The sequence below is a fragment of the Medicago sativa genome, chromosome 8 (assembly GCF_051527215.1).
Source record: "Medicago sativa cultivar Bolivia chromosome 8, Bolivia_mono, whole genome shotgun sequence".
Classification (NCBI taxonomy): domain Eukaryota; kingdom Viridiplantae; phylum Streptophyta; class Magnoliopsida; order Fabales; family Fabaceae; genus Medicago; species Medicago sativa.
The window spans coordinates 11,818,710-11,841,555 of NC_140756.1; the positions used below are offsets into that span (position 1 = coordinate 11,818,710).

Consider the following 22,846-nt stretch of genomic DNA (forward strand, 5'->3'; position numbering starts at 1 on the left):
TAAAAACTTGGCTTAATTAAACGTTTGGTCCCATAACTTAATTGTTGTTTTCGATTTGGTCCCATAACTCTAAAAAATTTCTGTTTGGTCCCTCGTGTACATCTCTGTTAGTGAAGTTAGTCCCGTTCCGTTAATTTTAACCTCAAATGTCTATAATGTATCAACATGGTAGATGGTACACCATAGACCTCATTATGTTGTTTAGTTTAAACCGTTTGATATTTTTTTTTGAAAATACAACCATTAGATCATGTTTGTCTACTGTATATAATCGTGCACCACCACCACCTAATTATTTTCAACTTTCTTCATCTTCTTCCTTCATTGTCTTCTTCATCTTCATCACCATCTTCATAAATCATCAACACCAAACCCAAAACAAACAAAAAACCAGTAAAAAAACATTTAAAAAAGCTCATAATCATCAATTTCTTCATTGTTCATATTCTTCTCAATCTTCATCTTCTTTGTTTTCATCATAATCATCATCATAAACATTCATCCATCTTCATCATTAAACTCAAAATTGAAAATCAAAAATCAAACACTCAAATTAATTTGTTAATAAACTCATAATTTTTTTTTTTCTTCTCCCTCTAAAATTTCTTCTTATTCGGTCTCCACTTTCCTCATCTCTCATCAAATTTCCACTCATCAAAACCACAAAATTTCAATTTTTTCATCAATTTAGTTTATGGGTCACTCTCCTCCAGATCCGTGTTCCTTCTCTGTTCGTAAAAAATTTGTGAAGACCACCCTTCACTGTCACTCTCTCTTTCAGAGAAAGATTTGTGAAGACCACCCTTAATGCATCAGGAATCAATTCATCCCAACTTCGTAATTCACCTGCTTCTCCCATCAAATCCAATCTATAACAAAGAAAAGTCAATTTTTTTACTTTTAGATCCGTGTTCCTTTTCTCACCATTTTCACAACCCATTTCGAAAACTGTCCAGAAGAAGAAAAAAAAATCCCCTTTTGAGAGGTTAGATCGGCGGAAATTGAGAGGTTGAGGATGAGATGAATTGGTTTGGACTTTGGAAGGGTAGAAAGGAATATCGAAGGAAGATAAAAGCAGTAAGGGTGGAGAAGTTGTGATAAGAGCAATTGATTTAGTTGTGATAAGATGAATGAATTTTATTGTGTTTTTTTTTCTTCTGGGTTTGCTGTAATTTTTGGTTAATTTGTTGGGAATTGTTTGTGGTCCTTATTTGTTCTTCATTGCCAAAACCTAATTTGAGAATTTTTTAGGATTGTTGTTGTTGATTGTGTTTTTTTGGTTTCTGGATTTTTTTAGTGGGAGAAGAAGGAAGATGATGAAGACGTGAGGAGAGAGAAGATGGAAGATGATGAAAAGAAAAGAAAATTATGTGGTGATGGTGCACTATTAGATGCAATGGACTTGCAATCAAGTGGCTAAAATCACATCATGCATATTATACAATAAAAAACTAACGGCAGGGACTAAATTCACTAACGGAGATGTACATGAGGGACCAAACGGGAAAATTTTAGAGTTATGGGACCAAATCGAAAACAACAATTAAGTTATGGGACCAAACGTTTAATTAAGCCTAAAAACTTAGACACACAAGTGAAAGAGCTAGAATTCAAACTCCCGGTTAGAGGTCACAATATCCGACTTAGCAATTTTGACATGAGTAATGATATTTGTCCAATTTTTACTAAATTTTAGGTAAAATACAAGTTAAATTTACTAAAGTATTCTTATTGATATCCATTTATTGCCCAAGCCCTCTCCTCACCACATCCATCAACATTGGCATTTGGCATCACATTACTATGTTCTTTGAATAATAGTATTTCCAGATTAGGTTCCAATTCGCTTCCACATGGAGATTTTCGTCAGGTATAAATTCCTGCACACGTAAGTGCGTATGTTTAGTTTTGTGTAGCGTTGTTGACTCAAGAATTGATTTTAACTTGAAGCTAATACTTATAGTTTTTTACTCCAAACTTAAATTTACACTCAAATTTATTTATTCAATTCATTTTTATGATAAATGTTTTTACATTCAACTCGGAACCAAATATCAATTCATTGTAAATTATTTTTATTCAACGCAGAGCCAAACACACACTGCAAGTCATTGTCTAGTTGTGAATTAGATGAGAAAAGTCTTAATAAGAATTGCCACTTCATCCTGAGGGTTAAAAATAGATTGATCGAACTGTCTCAACTCAATATTTCAACCAAGAGTTGTTGGCAAGAACAATAGCATGACATAGTTAGAAGTCTTCTTGTAGAAGCTTAGACATATATGGTTAGATTGCTGTCATTGGTCTCATAGTAAGACTATATCTTTATCCAAGCCTCATACCAAGCTTTGATCTCAGTTGTCACCAAATTAACTAGAAGTTGCAATTATAATAAAGAGAACAATAATTTTATAATTCATCATGATATTTTCTATCAATTCCAGGTACATCCTGATGATGTTTTAGAAGATAACTAGCAGCTAAAGATGCATGAAGTACAGCTCCATAAGGAAGTCCATTTTCATTGATTTTGAGATAAGGGGACTGTAACGACTCAAACCATGCTTGGATAAATGGCATTCTGCACTCCAAGCTTGAACAAGTATCCAGGTATGACCTCTTGATTGAATAAAAAAGCTTCAGCTAGAAATTTTAACCAAACTATATATTTTTATCGACAAACCAATCTATATTTTTTTCTGAAGGGACAAACCAATCTATATATTTGATGGGCACACAAATATACAGTGTAAATTATCTCTCAATTATCTCTCTAAAATCAAAATTTCAAAGAAATTTAACTCTGGACCACTTATGAGTGAAAAAAAGCTGGTTCAACTGCATGATCATCACTATGTACATATTAGCAAACAGAGTTGATACATGATTGAATTTTGGCATAATTATCTTTCTGGTTCTTTATCTTACTTTACAGGTTTATTTTGGTCCTATGACTTTTAAAAGTGTCAATTTGATCCCCTAAATTATATCGATCGAATCAAGTTAGTCCTTCCGTCAGTGTCTTCTGTCATCATACTTTTGAGGTTTATTTTGGTCCTATCATTTTTAAAATTGTCAATTTGGTCCCCTAAATTATCTAGGTCGAATCAAGTTAATCCTTCCTTCCTTCATGAGCACATAAGTGTGTTTTGCTTGGATTTAAACATGAAACCAAAGGATGTATGGTTCTTGACATATCCCACAGGGCAAATAACCATTTCTCGAAATGTTGTGTTTTATGAACATTGATTTCCTTATAAGAAGATACAATCATCTACTGCTCCACCTCCTAAGTCCTAATCCAATATCAAACTCATTTCGTGCCTATTATTTCCTATCCCCTGAATTTCGAGAAAACTCCTCCTTGCCTGCTGCATCATTACCCTTACAGCCTGCTGCCAATGCACCTATGCCTCCTGCACCTATATCCCCATCTGTTGCTGCATTTCTTAATAATTGTTTAAACCAAAATCCTGCTGATGTTTTAGAAGATAACTAGCAGCTAATGATGCATGAAGTGCAGCCCCATAAGGAAGTCCATCTTCATTGATTTTGAGATAAGGTGAGTGTAATAATGACTCAGACGGTTTATGTGAAGCATTCTGCACTCCAATATTGAAGAAGTAACCAGATATGACCTCTTGATAGAATGAAAAATCTTCAGCTCCCATAGATGGTGTCAATACACCAACTTTATCGATGCCAAGCATATTCACTGCAATATTCACAAAATGCTCATGCAGGTCACCATTGTTTACAGTTGGAGGATTGAAAGGTTCCCACTCTTCAAGGAAGTCCACAGTTGCATTGCACCTTTGTACAGCAGCTTGCCCAATGATAACCTGCATAAAAAAATCAGCCTTAGTCCCTCTACCAAGATTTCAGTGAAAAATATAGTATGCATTTCAAGCATCATTTTTGTTTCAACAACAGAAACTCATGAGCTTAAGTTGAAAGGGAAAGATGCAGAAGCCTGAGGCTCCAACTTGCACAGGTTAGATGTATGCAGCTTACCATAAACTAACATGTTAATTTCATTATTACAGTGACCAATGAGCCATATGGCAACAACCTTTCAACTCATAAGCTTGTCAACAAAGGAAAAGGTCTATCATTTTGGCACCACTTTTGTTGGCAGAGGTTTTATGCATATATATATGCACTACTTAGAAAAACTACCTTGAATGAATTTAGGGTCTAATTGGTTTCAGAGAACGTTCTTTGTTTTCACTTTTAAGTACAAAATTGTCACCTTGTTTAACTATCAAAGTAAAGAAAAGGAAAAAAAAAGATTATTTCAAGTTGATGATGTATATAAAGTATAGGAAGGATCGTTAATTTCAGATTTCACTTCATGCATTCAGAGTTCAGACTGAAATTATTCATTTCCACTGCATACCTGCTCAATCCGCTGTCTCAGTTGGTTGAAGCTTTGTTTAGAAAAGGCTCGGAAGGTACCACCAATTGTGACATGATCCGGAATAACATTGAATGCACTACCTCCCTGGATCTTCGCAACTGTCACAACCTGTGGGAGCATGCATTATGTAAGGAAGATAAGAGGGATTGTATCTCTGTCAACAACTCAACATGCATGCCTTTCATATTTTTAAATAATCAGTAATTATCACATTAAAATGGTCACACACAGACATACATAGATCATAAAGGTATAACAAAATTATATTAAATTTCGGGCTTCAGCCCTCTATATAATAAAAAATAATAATATCAAACTATCCCTACAATGGAAAATATCTAACAAGTCTTCCACTTTATGCAGATGGAACAAGTGGCCGTTTTCCATGAATAGGTTGCTATTACTTGCTCTCTCTGATGTCCAAATATAGCTTATGTAAACATGTAAAAGACATGCTGATTTCTTAGCATAGTTATGGGCTCACAAATATCAAGCAACCTTGTCGATTTTAGCACCTGTTTTGATAAACTGCTTAAATAAGCGTTGGTAACATTAGCTCTTACCATGTAAGCTATTTCTATAGCAAAAGATAAAATAACGTTAACTATCTTAGTGGGATAAGGCTTGGTTGTTGTTGTTGTTGTTGTTGTTGTTGTATCTTCATATAAGTTATAAGCCGTTTTCATAAGCTATCCTAGAGATTTTATGGAAATAAGCGTAAACTAGCTTATGGACATGTGAGCTATTTCTATATGTTTCTATAAACAATTCCACAAGTACTTATATCAGTAAATAAGCTCAAATTCACCTGGGTGTCTAAAGGATCGGCCTCATGAGAAACAAGTTGTTGTAAGCTAATAATCACATTGGAAGCTGCCAATATAGGATCTATAGAGTGTTGAGGAATAGCAGCATGACCTCCTTTTCCACTTATTTTTGCTTCAAAGAAGCCACTTCCTGCGAGTATAGGACCAGACCTAGATTCCACCTCACCTATTGGTAATTCCGGATCAATATGCAATCCAAAGATAGCTGAAACATTTTCTAATGCTCCGGAATCTAAAATTTTCTTAGCCCCTGCACCTCCTTCCTCTGCTGGTTGGAAAACAAGAACAACAGTTCCCTTGTTTAGACAACAAAAAATAATTTATCAGTAATTCATGAGAGGATGAAGATTACAATAACAAAATAATACAGAGAAAAATAGTAGGCATGAATGATGTAGATTGTAGAATAAGAGTTAGTTTGGATTGACTTATTTGAACTTATCTACTCCCATAAGCACTTGTGAGGCTCTATGGATTGGGAGAGCTTATAGAAAGTTTATGACATGTCCATAAGGGCTTATGCTATCTTTTGACTTTAACTAACATTCATTAACCACTTGAGATCAGCTACTTAATTAAGCCAAATATAACATTAAGAAACCAAAATAAATAAGCAAAGACAAATTAAAGATCTCACTTGTATCTCTTTTTCATGGTGTTTGAGAATCTTTGCAGCACCAAGTAGCATTGTAACATGAGCATCATGACCACACGCGTGCATCTTTCCAGGTGCTTTACTCTTGTGCTCCCATTCTACCATTTCCTAAGGTTCAAACATGACATCACAACAAATTATACATGTCAATTACACTACCAACTTTTTTTAGTATGCGTAAAAATTTCTAATGGGTCTTTTTTTAGTAAGTGATAAACCTGCATAGAAAGAGCATCCATATCAGCTCTTAAAGCAACAAAAGGAGGCATTCCTGTTCCTATGAAGCCAGTGACTGCAACTGGATGTTTATAAGAGATGCCCATTTTATCCAATTCTGATCTTATCAGTTTACTTGTTTCAAATTCCTCATAACCCAATTCTGGATTCTCATGAATTTTCCTTCTGATGTTGATCATCCAATCATAAACCTCTGGACTTTTGGCACTGTCTAGAAAGTTGTTTGATGACAAAATGGATGTTATAGCAAAGACATGTAATATTGATATGATGATGAAAGAATGGAAAGAGATGAATTTGAAGGGAGAAGACATGAGAATCCAGAATTGGGTTATCAAGAATTTGAATGCTGCTTCCAATTCCAACTTCCTATGACTCGACTCTCAGCGATGTCTAACACATATGAGCCATCGTCTGACAAAATAACCCAACACAACAAACTAAAGGAAAAAAATTCTTGTCACTAAAAAACACAATTTTTGTCTCATTTACAGGTTGTTTAAAATATTAAAATAATATTTTGTTGATCAAACTTTGTATAAGATAAAAAATTGTTCAATTTCATAATGTTCTCTCATTACGGAAAAACATTTAAAAAATTCTCATAAACTTTTTACTTTGAAAAATTAATTTGTGAAAGACAAATTTTGTAATTAACTAATGATAAATATTTTTTTTAAGGGAACTGATATTAGACATTCTTATGTGTATTATTTAGTATTAATTTAAAGCAAAATTGATCGATTACTTGATTTATAATATTATTGGTAAAATATTTATCTACAAAGTTAGTTTGAATTAAAATAAGAAAACAAAAAAAAAAATTGCGTTAGGAATCAAGTTTGATGTCATAAGCATTTTTGGACCTATCATCTTAATGTTATATTGTCCTTAAGATCTTGTTAAAGGACCAATTTACTATAAGTAACTCAAAAACAACTAGAGATTTTTCGTTTGAATTTTTAAATTTTATAAAATGTCAATCACATTGAACTCAACCAAACCAACGTTCGTCTTCATCGATCGATTTGGTTTGGTTTAAATTTTGTGAAAATATATTGCAAAAACTAAATAAAACTAAAATGGTTATTTTAATTGGTTATATTTTTTCCTTTCTATAGAAAATCAAACTAAACTAACATGTCAAACCCCAATTAATCAGAATTAGTCTTTTTTTAAAGGGCTCTTGTTTATGTGATTAGTAATTTTTAAAATTTAACTATAAATTCAAATCAAACTCTTCGATCTTACTCTAATGATGCACATCAATATATATAAAGTAATAAGAAAAAACACCTAAGATGGATGGTAGCCAATATCATCAAACTGTTGATAGGAATCAAAATCTTATGTATCATTTTTATAGTCCATTCCATTGCACTCGTTCTAATATGGATGGTAGCCAATATTAGAAGAGGAAAAAAAGGGGGGGGGGGGGGGGGGGGGGGGGGGGGGGGGGGGGTAAATAGAATTAAATTGAATAAAACAATCCTTAAAGTTTTGAAGTTTAGCCTATTAGGAACACTTCAACTCTTGAAGTTTGGAGTTCTTACTTTTTAATCATCCTTAGTTTCCACCTACTCTTTACATTAAGCATGTGTTTGGCCCAGCGGTATATTAGACGCTGCCGCACATTTAGTGAAAAGCTTGAATTACCGGCTTTAGCAATTCACGGTGAAATGGGCATTGGGACGCGAGAATCCTGCTTTCAACGTGAAACCAAACACGCCATAACTTACTATGGAATCCAACCTTGGTGAGGTGGGATTTTCAAATAGAGTAAAAATAAAAATAAAAGGTTGATTTGCCTAATAAAAGATTATTTCATTTAATAAAACAAAACAATAATGTAAAATACAAACATTTGAAACTTTGAGTTGTAGAAATTTTTTAATTAGAGACAATAAGAAGAACATTGAAAAAAATAGAGAAAGCTAAGGTGTTTATTAATGATGAAACCACATGTTTATTAACATTTATAATTCATCATGATATTTTCTATCAATCATGTTGATGTTTTAGAAGATAACTATTAGCTAAAGATGCATGAAGTGCAGCTCCATAAGGAAGTCCATCTTCATTGATTTTGAGATACGGCGAGTGTAACGAGTCAAATCGTTTATTCGAGGCATTCTGCACTCCAAGCATGAAGAAGTATCCAGGTATGACCTCTTGATAGAATGAAAAATATTCAGCTGCTATGAATGGTGTCATGTCACTATTAACATTATTGATGCCAAGCATATTCACTGCAACATTCACAAAATGCTCATGCAAGTCAACATTGTTTACAGTTGGAGGATGGCTAGGTTTCACTTCATCAAGGAAGTCGACAGTTGCATTGCACTTGTGTACAGCAGCTTGCCCAATGATAACCTACAATAGGCGAGCCGAGATCATTAAATTCAGATTTCAATTATGCATTCAAACTGAATTTATTCATTTTCCATTGCTTACCTGCTCAATCCACTGTCTCAATTGGTTGAAGCTTTGTTTAGAAAAGGCTCAGAAGGTACCAGTACCAATCATGACATGATCCGGAATAACATTGAATGCACTACCTCCCTGGATCTTCGCAACTGTCACAACCTTTGGGAAAATGAATTTTATAAGGAAGACAAGAGGGATTGTATTCCCTTCAACAAGCAATGAAGATCCTTGTAAACAAAATTATATCAAACTCTCTCAACAACGCAAAAACTCTTAATAATTTTTCCACTTTTTGCAGATGAAACAGGTGGAAGTTTTCCATGAACAAGGTTGCTACTTAGGCTATCAATATTTTTTCTATTACTTCTTGTTCTTTCTAATGTCCAAATATAGCTAATAAGTAAAAATATAGAAGACAAGCTTATTTTTTAGCATAGTTATATGGATTCGAGAATATCATGTTAGCGACTGTTTGGATAATTAAGCACTTGTAGCATAACCTTTTACGATGTAAGTGTTTGTGTATCAGCAATTTCTATAACAAAAGATAAGATAATGTCAAATTATTTTCTTATAAGCTATAAATTGTGTTTCATAAGCTGTCATTGAGAATTTATGGACATGTCATAAACAATTTCCATAAATTCCCTCAAACAATATCACAAGTACTTATGCTAGTAGATAAACTCAAATTTACCTGTGAGTCTAGAGGATCAGCTTCGCGAGATACAAGGTGTTGTAAGCTAATAATCACATTGGAAGCTGCCAATATAGGATCTATAGAGTGTTGAGGAATAGCTGCATGACCTCCTTTTCCACTTATTTTTGCTTCAAAGCGCCACTTTCTGCCAATATTGGACCAGACCTAGATTTCACTTCACCTATTGGTATATCAGGAGCAATATGCAATCCAAAGATAGCAGTAACATTTTCTAATGCTCCACCATCTACAACTTTCTTAGCTCCTCCACCTCCTTCCTCTGCTGGTTGCAAAACAAGAACAACAGTTCTCTATATAGACATGAACTGAATCTTTGTTACTTTGGTCTTTAAAACCAGCGTGAGTTAACTCACACGGGTGTATAACCCAGCGTGACTTAAGTCACGTAACGTGAGTTACCTTACGCAGAGGCAATATCGTCATTTCACTTGGGAATGAGCAAAAACGTTTGGGTAAAGAACATAATTCTAATAAGTTTTAGCCAAGTTAGCTGTAAAACTAGATAACAGTGTAAATATTCTATAACTTTTATTTTGACGCAATATTCTATGACTTAACGAACCAATTCATAACAAAAAAATAATAATCTAAAGAGCAACTCGTTATAAACGACCATAAGAGATATTTAGTTTAAATTTTTTAATTTTATAAAATGTCAATCACTTTGAACTCAACCAAACCAAACATTTGTCTTCATCGATCAATTTGGTTTGGTTTAAATTTTGTGAAAATATATTGCAAAAACTAAATCAAACTAAAATGGTTTTTTTTTTTTAATTGGTTATATTTTTTCCTTTCTATAGAAAATCTAACTAAACTATATAATGTTAAACCGAATTAGTCTTTTTTTTTTCAAGGGGTCTTTTTTTGTGATAGGTAATTTTAAAAATTTAATTATAAATTTAAATGAAACTCTTCGAACTTACTCTAATGATGCACAACAATATATATAAAGTAATAAGAAAAAACATCTAAGATGGATGGTAGCCAATATCATCAAACTGTTGATAGGAATCAAAATCTTATGCATCATTTTTATAGTCCATTTCATTGCACGGATTCTAAGATGGATGCTAGCCAATATAAGAAGAAGAAGAAAAAGGTAAATATAATTAAATTGAATAAAACAATCCTTAACCTGCAAGTAACCTATTAGGTGGAACACTTCTACTCTTGAAGTTTGGAATTCTTACTTTTTAATCATCCTTAGAATATTGTTACACTAGTGATTTACAATATCTAATTATACATTAGAGCACAGCACTGATTAAAAGAACACATAGATGTAGATTGCTTACCAACTAGTTTACATAGATAGGCAAACTCATTTAACATTTAAGAATGGTTCAGGAATTGAAATTGAAAAGCAGGTAAAAAAATGGACATTAAAAAGGACTAAGCAATATGAGCATTAAGTTTGATTGCCAATTATATTTGAAACTAATCAATTAGTGGGAATAAGAAAAACATTAATAAAAATAGAGAAAACTAAGGTGTTTATTAATGATGAAACCACATGTTTATTAACATTTACAATTCGTCGTGATATTTTCTCTCAATACCAGGTACGACATCCTGCTGATGTTTTAGAAGATAACTAGCAGCTAAAGATGCATGAAGTGCAGCTCCATAAGGGAGTCCATCTTCATTGATTTCGAGATAAGGTGAGTGTAATAAAGACTCGAACCGTTTATGTGAATCATTCTTCACTCCAAGCATGAAGAAGTATCCAGGTATGACCTCTTGATAGAATGAAAAATCTTCAGCTGCCATGGATGGTGTCTTGGCACTATTAACTTTATTGATGCCAAGCATTTCCACTGCAACATTCACAAAATGCTCATGCAAGTCAACATTGTTTACAGTTGGAGGATAGCTAGGTTTCACTTCATCAAGGAAGTCTACAGTTGCATTGCACATATGTACAGAAGTTTGTCCAATGATAACCTGCGAAAATGAATCTGCTTAGGGTCTGTTTGGATTGACTTGTTTAAGTTTATCTACTGATGTAGGCATTTGTGGTACTATTTGGGAGAGTTCATAGAAACAGCTTATGATTGTCCATAAGCTGCTTTTAGTAATTAAAATTGAAAATAGAAAATGAAATATGAAAACATTCTCTCAACCAAATAAGCCATTAGTATTCCAAATTTGTCCTTTTTATGCTCTACTCAATTATGTTGACTAATTTTTCAGATGAAAATAGTCAAGAGTCTTGAGACACAAAAACATGATGTTAATGCTGTAAAATGAACCAGTTTACAAGAATTCTTGGTATAAATACAATCATTATCAAGCTATCAGGTTTAACAATCAAAGTACAGAATATATTACACAAATCATTTTAAGCTGTGATGTATACTGTAGAAGAGATTCAGATTTCACTTTATGCATTCAAATTTCAAACTGAATTTATTCATTTCTTATTACATACCTGCTCAATCCGCTGTCTCAATTGGTTGAAGCTTTGTTTAGAAAACGCTCGGAAGGTACCTCCAATTGTCACATAATCTGGAATAACATTGAATGCACTACCTCCATGAAACATTGTAACCGACACAACCTGCGCAAACATGCGTTATGTAAGGAAAACAAGACGGATTGTGTAGCCTTCAACAAGCAATGATGTTTTTGGAAACAAAATTATATCAAACTAGCTCGACAATGGAAAAGCTCTAACAAGTTTTCTATTACTTCTTCTTTCTGTTGTCCAGATATAGCTTATAAGGTGCTACCTGGGAGTCTAGAGGATCGGCCTCGCGGGAGACAATGTGCTGTAAGCTAATAATCACATTGGAAGCTGCCAATATAGGATCTATAGAGTGTTGAGGAATAGCAGCATGACCTCCTTTTCCACTTATTTTTGCTTCAAAACGGCCACTTCCTGCCAATATTGTACCAGACCTAGAGGCCACTTCACCTACTGGTAATTCAGGACTAATATGCAATCCAAAGATAGCAGTAACATTTTCTAATGCTCCAGAAGCTAAAATTTTCTTGGCCCCTCCACTTCCTTCCTCCGCTGGTTGGAAAACAAGAACGACGGTTCCCTGAATTAAATAAAAAGAAAAAAATCATCATTTATCCTATCCATGAGACGATGAAGACTACAGTAACAAGACAATACATAGAAAAGAAGCATATATGATTGACGTGGCTTATTTGAACTTATCTACTATCACAAGCATTTGTGGGATTATTTGGGAGAGCTTATACATGCTTACTACATGTCCATAAGCTTTTTTCAGCTTATTTTCATAAGTTACCACAATAGCTGATTATCATTTATCTTCTGTTAATAGAAATAACTTGCACATTAAATGAATTCACAAAAAGAGATGTGTTTCACTTTGACAATTGTTGACTTTGAGTCTTTGACTTCAAATATATAGTATGAAATCATCAAAAGGATCAATTTGCTAAGGAAAAGCAAAACAGGATATAAAATAATAGTTATTACAACATAAAGGAAGCTAAAGATAAAAAAGGTCACACACTTGTATCTCTTTTTCATGCTGTTTGAGAATCTTTGCAGCCCCAAGTAACATGGTAACATGAGCATCATGACCACATGCATGCATCTTTCCAGGTACTTTACTCTTGTGCTCCCACTCCACCATTTCCTATGGTTTAAACATGACAACTAATCAATAATCGTTATAATAGCATAAAACTAAATTTGAGAAAAGATAAACAAAAGTACAAACAACATGAAAGATCATCTTTACAACTATATGAGAAGGCAATATGAATTATATCATGTAATATAATGAACCTGCATTGGAAGAGCATCCATATCAGCTCTTAAAGCAACAAAAGGAGGATTTCCAGTTCCTATGAAGCCAATGACACCAGTGACTGCAACTGGATGTTTATAAGGAATACTCATTTTATCCAATTCTGATCTTATCAGTTTACTTGTTTCAAATTCCTCATAACCCAATTCTGGATTCCCATGAATCTTTCTTCTGATATTGATCATCCAATCAAAAACCTCTGGACTTTTGGCACTGTCTAGAAAATTGTTGAATGAGTAATTATGTGTTGATGATGACAAAATTTGTGTTGCAGCAAAGACATGTAATATGAATATGATGATGAAAAAATATTGGAAGCATTTGAATTTGAAGGAAAAACACATGGTTTGTTTTGGTATATGGGAATGTGAAGAATTATGAGATGAAAATTGAAGAATTATTTGTTGATGACAATAATTATTGTTTTGTTTATGTAAGAAGAGTAGGTGGCTGGCTCTTCAATTATTCCATCTTCCTATGAGTTGGAGCTGTCTTACTCGTATAACATATGATCCACATGTGAATATAAATATCTGAATTTGTTTAGTTCACATTTTTTATACATTACAATGTCAACTTTAAAAGGAATATGTTAATATGCAATGATGATTGATGCAGCAAATCTTACAAATGCAAATCAAGTTTTCTCTATAAACATAGTCAGAGATCTAACTCCCCACTACTTACATAATTTGCAGATCTGTAATTCCTTTTGTTGGTACTTCTCTACGTATTCATTATAATAAATCTTTCTTTGCTTTTCAAAAAAAAAAAAAAATGTTCATTGGTGACTGCTTGGACCAACCGCATCTTGGTCCATATGTTAACCAACATGAATTTGGATAGATGATTTTATTTTGAGGTATGTTATTTAAACAACCATATTTTTGGGATAATTTATAGAACAACTAAAATATAGACCACATCCACCCCTTACACACTTATATATGTGGTATTTTTATTTATTAAGAGCATCTCCAATGGGGGGTCCTTACTTAACAAGGACCACTCCCCGTTAAGGACCCTCCATTGAAGGAAGAAAAATTGAGTCCCCGTTAAGGAACGGGCAACTATATAAGGACCCTCTCTCTCCTGAGTAACTAACGGGTCCCACGTTTAAAAAAGTAATAAAATATGCACTACTTGGTCCCACTTGCATAAAGAAGTAATAAAATGTGTACTACTTGGTCCCACTTGTAAAAATGAGTAATAGATAAATTATTTTTGTTTGATATGTAAAGATAGTGGGACATATTTAAATACTTTTCATTGGAGTCCTTATTAGTGTATTGACATTGGAGTCATTGAGTCCTTAATAGGTACTTTTATTAAAAAATTATAAATAAGTGATGTGTCACGTGAGGTCTATTTAAGGAGTCCTTGTTAGGGAACTACCATTGTGGATGCTCTAATAATGTTATGTTGACACTATTTTTCCTTACCTCCATTATACACCCCATGTGAAAAGGACATTTTAATAATTTCACCCATGTGAGAGAGTGTTAGATGGGGTAATGAGGGCCACATGTCACATTTATGTGTAATGGTAAAAGAGATGTGTGCCAGATATGGTGGTCAATGTATCACCATTTATTTTTATTCTTTTGTTGGATAAGACACGTAAAAAAAGGAATGTGAGTGAGTATAAAATAGATGTTTACAAATTAATGGATGTTTATTTATCATGTCTTTCTTAAGATACAACGTTTTGGTTCTTTATTATCACATTTGCTGCATTTTTCAAACAAGAAATTGGTTTTTTTTTGACACAAACAAGAAATTGGTTTAAACACCTTCTCATAAAAATAAATTAAAAAAACTCATTTTATGTATTTCAACTTTTTGCTACAATTTTTTTTCGATAATGAAGTATTAAAAATGGTTAAAATGAGAAGTTATTTTGAATATCTTCTCCTAAAAATCACTTTCGAAAGATATATTGTATTATGTTAAATTTCTAAGAATGAATATTAAACTTACTAAATGTCAAAATTAGTCTTTTACTTCATAACAATTTAGTTCAATCTATAAAAAATTAGTCCAAAATAACTTCTGCTATTTTTGAGTAAATTTTCTTCAAAATCATTTTTAGAAACTTTTTTTAATCTATAGCAAATTTTCTCTAAAACAGAGGGATCGGTAATGCAATTAAACCAAATAAATATTCATTTGTTTTTAAAAAATTGTTTTAAAATGAAATGTCATTTATATGTTTCAATGTAGGACTAATTCAGTTTTTTTAATTATTACTCCCTAATCAATGTTGTGTAGTACTTCCAAGACATTTTTTTCACTTTATATAGTGGAAAATAAACCAATAGTGAATAGAGATAGTTTAGTAAAAGTGTCGTGCAATTTGACAACATCATTACATTTCTTAATTTATGTGTAAAAATCTTAAACTTCATTCTTTTTTAAAGGAATGACAAAATTAAAATATTTTTGTCATGATGATGATGCTTCCTCCAAGTATTATGCCCTTCATCTAGAGTCACATGCTCATGTATGTTTCAATGTCGAATATTGTTGAGGAATTACAAGTCAATGGAGTTCATGTTCAATCCTCGTAACCATATCATGCGTTAGAATATTGCTATTTTTTATCTATTGGGGTGATTCCGTAATTCTTTTCAAGTTATTGTTTGATACTTGTTGCAAGCATCCCTTTCAACCGAAAGTTAAACTTTAGTTCGTCGCCTTGTGCGAATCCAAAAGGTGAAAGTAACGAATGTGGGTTTTATAATGGGGGCATAAGAATGAAGAGGACCTTTCAAAGGGTAGTCAATAGTCAATGTGGAATCAGATTCAATAAGTCAATAGTCAACGTGGAATCAGATTCAATAATAATGTTACTAAAACCTTGTTCTTTAGTTATGTACTGTGAATCAATTTAGGTGCCATGATGCTCAATAACCAACTAGAGGTCTCAATGAAGCTAGAAAGACCAAGAATCCGGTCACCATTGATGTTACTAAATCTATACTACGATGGCAATGGTTAACAAAACCCTATTTATATTTATTAAAACACTCTTGTTGATTTATAATTAGAGACGTAGTTAAGTGAAATGTAATTCAATAAATAAAAGTATATGGTGGAAAAATAATAAAAAATATTTCATTAATATTTTTTTTAGGGAGAATCCATTAATATTTTAAAGTGGCAATTATTTTAAAAGTGAGAAAAGAATGCAAATGTATCAATTATTTTGAGAGAGGCGTGTAAAATATTTGTTGCTCCTCCTTCATATTTGTGAATTTGGGAGATTTTGGATATTGCTGTTATAATGCTTCTGTTTCATTTCCTATCAAATCTCTTCAACAATCATCTTAATCTATGATACGGTTAACTTGAGTTTGGTAATCACGAATTAGTCACAAGTGAATCACATTTGTATATGATTTACACAAAATTTTATTATATCTGCTTCTTCTTTTTTTGACAAATCTTACTCTCTCCGTTTCAAAATGAGTGTGGTTTTAGTCAAAAAAAATTATTTTAAAATGAATATCACTTTCAGTTTTCAATGCAATAATAACTTTTTCTTTCAATTGTACCCTTCAATTAATACTATATACACTACTTTCAAAATATTATTTTTTTCTTTAATACTCCCTCCGTTTCAAAATGAGTGTCGTTTTAGGTGTTTACACACATATTAAGAAATGTAATGATTAAAAGAAAGAGAATGGTTATTTTACCAAATTATCCTTATTAACTATTGGTTAGTTTTAAAAGTAATACTTTGAAAGTATTGTGCAGAGTATTAATTGGAGGGTACAATTGAAAAGAAAAAGTTATTATTGCATTGAAAACTGAAAGCGACACTCATTTTGAAACAAATTTTTTTGGCTAAAGCGACACTCATTTTGAAACGGAGTGAGTAAAAAACAAACTAATACTAGTTGATTAGAATAATTTGGTAAAATAACATCTCTCTTTCTTTTAATTAATGTATTTCTTAACATGTGTGTAAAAAACTTAAACGACATTCATTTTGAAACGGATTACCATAGAATCTTACTATGTCTGCTAAAAGAAAAAATGACAACGCAAAGCACCAAATTGATCCACTGCCCTGTATCATTGCTTCGTCCATCCATGCATGGGACATGATCACACTCAGATTGTCTCAGAATCCTAAATAAGAATGAATTTCAACTTGGAAATCGTACCAATTTATTCACTCAAATGATCACACAAAAACTCTTTTGTTTCTTTTAAATTTTCTTTTTATTGAATATAATTTTTTCAGAAATATGTCACATTGTGAGAGTCTAACTTCTTTAGCTAGATCCAACACTTTGTTAATAGAAAAGGATAATATTAAGATATCATATAAATAATATTTCGGAATGGTATAAGATGATATATTTCTAATTTATCATAAAGGGTAGATTTTTTTTTATGAGAAATATAAAAGGGTATATTGAATCAAAATAATAATAATGATAATAATGATAATAATAATAATAATAATAATTCCTTCAAAAAAAATAGTAATTGTGTAATTTTAATACACAATTGATGTAATTTTTATATTATCAAACAATCACAATCGATATTATTAATTTTTTACATTCAAATAATTTTAATTGATGTAATTAACTTTTATGTATTAATAGCATAAAATACTTTTATAAATTCATTCAATCAAATCTCGCTACTATGTAATATTTATAGATTAATTCGTAAAATATATCTTTCAATATCAACTTTATATAATTTATTTAGATATATGTGTGAAAAATATTATAATGTCGGTGTGCACAAATTTAATGCTTAATCGGTAACTAGTGTAAAATATGTATGTTTTCTCAAATGAAGATCATAGTTGACCTCAAAGGCTCAGACACAATGAAATTTAATTATGTAGTTTTCATCGAAATTCTATCATTTAGTATTATTACTTTTATTTTTATTGCTATGTTTTATATATAAAATAAAGTTAAGAATAATTTAAATTTCATTCGCTAAGATTTGTATGAAAATATGGATAAAATTACCAAAAATTAAACCAAAAATTAGCATTTCTATAGTTATAGACTACACTATACACTTAGAACCCAATAAAATATAACACTAGATACCAATTATTAAATCATCTGCAATTAAAATATAGGGTTAAATATGTTTTTGATCTCTATAAATATATCAACTTTTCGTTTTAGTCCCTCTAAAATTTTCCTTCAACTTTTAGTCCCTATAAAATTTTGAATCATTACTTTTGGTCCCTCCTTTAAAGTAAACTCATATGTAGAATTCACATTTTTAAATAAAATTTTGCAGAAAAATGTATAATATTATAAGGATCTCTTCCAAAAAAAATTAGAATTTTTTACCAAAACATGAATTAAATATGAATTTTTATATTTTTTACGGTAAAAAAATCTAAATTTTTTTAGGAGTGATTTTATAATATTCTATACATTTCTGCACAATTTCATTATAAAATACAAAATTTATTTAAAAATAGAAACCAAAAGTAGTGATTGAAAATTTTATAAGGACTAAAAGTTGAAGAAATTTTTTAGAGAGACTAAAACGAAAAGTTGACATATTTATAGGGACCAAAAATATAATTAACCCAAAAATATATAAACGGAAAACACAAATTTTGACCGGACTTTTTCTTTTTTAAATTTTACCCCTTTATTTAAACTATTGTATCATTTTTACAATTTTACTCCTTAATTTAACATTTTCAGGTGATAAAAAATATTTATTTTTTTAACTTCAGTCCAGTCCAGCCGTCTAGACGATGGTGACGGTGTTGATTATACCTCCAAGATAATTCTACTTGAAGGCATAATTTATTGCTTTTTTATTCTAAAATTAATCTATACACATAAATTACAATTTACTTTTACATAATCTATTCAAATATAAATCATTTCTAATTAATTCTTTGGAAAAAATTCTATCAAAATTAAAACTAATTCTCCCCAGCACATAACAAACAATTTGTTTTTGAAAGAGCACACTACAGCATATGTTGATAGACATACTAATGCACTCGACTTGGAGGGACAACATGACAGCCCATTATCGGTTAAAAACAGTACAGCAGCGGTTGAAAGTCATATAAATGCTGATGATATTTTGTGTAAGGAAGTGGAAGGTCAGTTTGTGGATAATTTGGAGATTACAGCATCTGTTGACAGTCAGACCAAAGCAACCGACTTGGAGGGACATTATAGCAGTCCAATATCGGTTAATAAGATGGCAGCCCTTTATGAAAAGAAGCTGGAGCATGCGATATCCGAAAACTCCGTTAGGCCTGGGGTGATGGCAAATTCCATGTCGGTTAAGGATGTTGCAGAAAGGGCTGAGAGGAATGCATGTTGCCGAGAGGAAGTTCATGTTGCTGAGAGGAATACAGCACCAAAAGCAGCTGCTCTTAACAAGGCTGGCGGTGATGTGTTTCCCACGAAAAGACGCTCCATTGCTTCAAGGAGTAACATGAAGGAACAGCGGTCGATTGGCTCCGGACCGTGGAGTGTGGATTGGTTAAGGCATATTCAAAAGAGTGATGTTGGGCTCATATCCTCCAAAACCAAGAAATTGAAGATGGTTGGGAAGGCATCAAGTCGGCAGTGTGTAAGCAATAACAAGAAAGTTACAAAGAAAAAGGTGAGCGGTGCTCTTAGGCACCCGGTGGTTACTTTGAAGAAGGTGGCGAGGTTACCAAGTAAAGATAGAGAGGAGGTTATGAAGGCGTTACGTGATTCCAAGGTTATGAAAGTTTTGAATAAAAAAATAACTTCTCGGAAACGCCAAAAGGAGGAGGTTCTTCGGTCGTTAGAAGCGAATACCCATAATTCAAATTCTCAATCAACGTCGGTGGCTTCTGTTAGTAATGACTGGACAAACTGGGTGGTTTTACGGGGTAATGAAGAGTCAAAGGCGGAGGATATTCAGGACATTGGTAAATCTATTGGCATTTTTTTTACTGGTAATAATCATAATAAATTTAGCATTTTGTCTAGGCCTAAAGGTGTGGGCCTAGGGCCAGTGTTGACTCCGGTGGATGGAGGTAAGGGAGAGGTGGAGGAGGATGTGTAGGGGAAGTGCCGCGGTGGTTGGGGTGTGCGGGGTGGGGGTTTATGATGAAATTGGTTTCTTGGAACGTCCGGGGTCTAGGGAGTTTTGAAAAAAGGAAGGAAGTGAAGCAATTGGTGGTGGATAGAAAGCCGTTCATTTTGTGTTTACAAGAAACAAAGTTAGCTATTTGTGATGATAACTTGTGTTTGTCGGTGTGGGGTGATACTAATCATGCTTATTCTTATCGGCCGTCGAGGGGGGCCTCGGGGGGTTTGTTAGTTTTGTGGGATACTATGGAAGTGGAGGTATGGTGGACAGTTAGCCGGGATCATGTGCTCATCATTCATGGTAAATTTTTGCGGACAAATGAGGCGTTTTATTTATTTAATATTTATGCTCCATGTGACCCTGTGGCAAAACAACAGTTATGGGTTTCTTTGTCAGACAAATTGCAGTTGTTGAGGGGTGAGAAGGTGTGTGTTTGTGGAGACTTTAATGCTATTCGTAATGTTGACGAACGACGGTCTTCTAGGGTGGCGGGGGTTGCGCTGGAGCCTCCTCATTTTAATCATTTCATTGACAGTAATTGGTTGATTGATTTGCCTCTGCGCGGCCGACGGTTTACTTGGTATAAAGGTGATGGTACTTCGATGAGTCGAATAGATCGGTTCTTGCTCTCGGAGGACTGGTGCTTGCAATGGCCCAACTGCATTCAGGTGGCCCTTCTCCGGGGTCTTTCTGATCATTGTCCTCTTCAGTTGTCTGTTGATGAGGAAAATTGGGGTCCCCGACCGAATAGAATGTTGAGATGTTGGCAAGAGTTACCGGGGTACAAGCTGTTTGTGTTGGAAAAATGGAATTCTGTTGAGATTTCAGGTTGGGGCGGATATGTGCTTCGGGAAAAATTGAAATTTATAAGGACAGCTCTGAAGGAATGGCATTCTTTACATGTGAGGAATATTCCAGGTAAGATTGCGGGTTTACAAAATCGGTTGGCGGAATTAGATGAAGCTGGGGAGGATGGTGATTTGTCGTCTGGGGAAGTAGAAGAGATGAGGGGTATGACGCATGAAATTCACTCGTTGTCACGCGTCAGTGCTAGCATCAGTTGGCAACAGTCAAGATTACATTGGTTGAAGGAGGGTGATGCAAATTCTAAGTATTTTCATTCTGCTATGTCAAGCCGGCGGCGAAGGAATGCAATTGTTTCTCTTATGGTAAATGGGAATTTTGTGGAAGGGGTGCAGCCTATTAGGGAAGCTGTTTTTAATCATTTCAGAGATCACTTTGAGACTCCGAATGTAACACTACCGGGGGCGCAAAATTTGTCCTTCAAGACTTTATCTTATGCCGAAGGAGGTGGTCTAATAAAACCGTTTTCTGAACAAGAGGTTAAAAAAGCAGTTTGGGATTGTGACAGTTACAAGAGTCCTGGACCTGATGGGGTCAATTTTGGCTTTATAAAGGATTTTTGGGATGTCATGAAATGTGATGTTATGCGCTTCTTAGTAGATTTTCATAGAAATGGCAAGCTGACTCGAGGTATTAACTCTACTTTTATCGCTCTTATCCCAAAAGTTGACAGCCCTCAGAGATTAAATGATTTCAGACCGATTTCTTTGGTGGGGTGTCTGTATAAAATTTTATCAAAGGTGTTAGCGAATCGGTTGCGTATGGTTATTGGAGGGTTGATATCAGAGACCCAGTCAGCGTTTGTCAAGGATCGGCAGATTTTGGATGGTGTGCTAATTGCTAATGAAGTGGTTGATGAGGCTCGCAAGACAAAGAAGGAGTTGTTGATGTTTAAAGTGGACTTTGAAAAAGCATATGATTCGGTAGATTGGGGGTATTTGGATGTGGTAATGAATAAAATGGCTTTTCCGGTACTTTGGAGAAAATGGATAAAGGAATGTGTGACAACTGCAACTGCTTCAGTTTTGGTGAATGGAAGCCCTACCGATGAATTTCCGCTGAAACGGGGTCTTCGTCAAGGGGATCCTCTCTCCCCTTTTTTGTTCCTTCTAGCAGCTGAAGGGTTGAATATTATGATGAAGTCGGTTGTGGAAAACAATTTGTTTCAAGGGTATGCGGTTGGCGCTAATAATCCGGTGGTTGTCTCTCATTTACAGTTTGCCGATGATACGTTATTACTGGGTTCTAAGAGTTGGGCTAATGTTCGCGCGTTAAGGGCGGTGTTGACTTTGTTTGCTGATATGTCAGGATTAAAAGTGAACTTTCATAAGAGTCTTTTGGTTGGCATTAATGTGGGGAGTTCGTGGTTGAATGAGGCGGCATCTATTTTAAATTGTAAGGTGGGTAAAATTCCGTTTCTGTATCTTGGTCTCTCAATTGGTGGGGATCCTCGAAGGTTGGCTTTTTGGGAACCTATGATGTCTACCATAAAATCTAGACTGTCTAAGTGGCAAAGTCGATTTCTTTCTTTTGGGGGCCGTTTGATTCTGCTCAAGTCTGTCTTGACCTCGCTTCCTGTCTATGCTCTTTCCTTTTTCAAAGCTCCGTCAGGTATAATCTCTTCCATTGAAACTTTATTTAAAATTTTTTTTTTGGGGAGGGAGTGAGGATAACAGGAAAATCTCCTGGATTGCTTGGAGCTCTATTTGTTTAGGTAAGGAGTTTGGAGGGTTGGGGGTGAGGCAATTGAGGGAGTTTAACATAGCCTTGTTAGGAAAATGGTGTTGGCGGATGTTGGTGGAT

General features: G+C 33.6%; 2 protein-coding genes, 1 long non-coding RNA gene and 1 pseudogene across 4 annotated transcripts; 1 reads left to right on the plus strand and 3 right to left on the minus strand.

Annotated features, from left to right (window-relative positions):
- Positions 1-3,131: 3,131 nt before the first annotated feature.
- Positions 3,132-6,612, minus strand: LOC146896973 (IAA-amino acid hydrolase ILR1-like 4). The gene is made up of 5 exons (XM_085738981.1): positions 6,121-6,612; positions 5,885-6,010; positions 5,229-5,543; positions 4,400-4,528; positions 3,132-3,842 (listed from the first exon to the last, which is right to left on the minus strand). The coding sequence occupies exons 1-5, from the start codon at positions 6,451-6,453 to the stop codon at positions 3,450-3,452; spliced, it is 1,296 nt and encodes a 431-aa protein (XP_085595107.1). The 5' UTR covers positions 6,454-6,612; the 3' UTR covers positions 3,132-3,449.
- Positions 3,744-5,061, plus strand: LOC146896974 (uncharacterized). Its single transcript, XR_015024088.1, has 3 exons — positions 3,744-3,994; positions 4,365-4,547; positions 4,784-5,061. It is a non-coding gene; the product is annotated as an uncharacterized LOC146896974 (long non-coding RNA).
- A 1,490-nt stretch (positions 6,613-8,102) lies between the features above and the next one.
- LOC146896975 (IAA-amino acid hydrolase ILR1-like 4) lies at positions 8,103-9,713 on the minus strand (annotated as a pseudogene).
- Positions 9,714-10,466: 753 nt separating this feature from the next.
- LOC146896976 (IAA-amino acid hydrolase ILR1-like 4) lies at positions 10,467-14,004 on the minus strand. 2 transcript variants are annotated; one of them, XM_085738980.1, is made up of 6 exons: positions 13,775-14,004; positions 13,066-13,300; positions 12,788-12,913; positions 12,026-12,340; positions 11,725-11,853; positions 10,467-11,237 (listed from the first exon to the last, which is right to left on the minus strand). In XM_085738980.1, the coding sequence occupies exons 2-6, from the start codon at positions 13,270-13,272 to the stop codon at positions 10,821-10,823; spliced, it is 1,194 nt and encodes a 397-aa protein (XP_085595106.1). In that variant the 5' UTR covers positions 13,273-13,300; positions 13,775-14,004; the 3' UTR covers positions 10,467-10,820. The 2 variants fall into 2 exon arrangements, with proteins under 2 accessions (XP_085595106.1, XP_085595105.1); XM_085738979.1 differs by lacking the exon at positions 13,775-14,004 and having other exon boundaries at positions 13,066-13,774.
- Between the last annotated feature and the right edge of the window lie 8,842 nt (positions 14,005-22,846).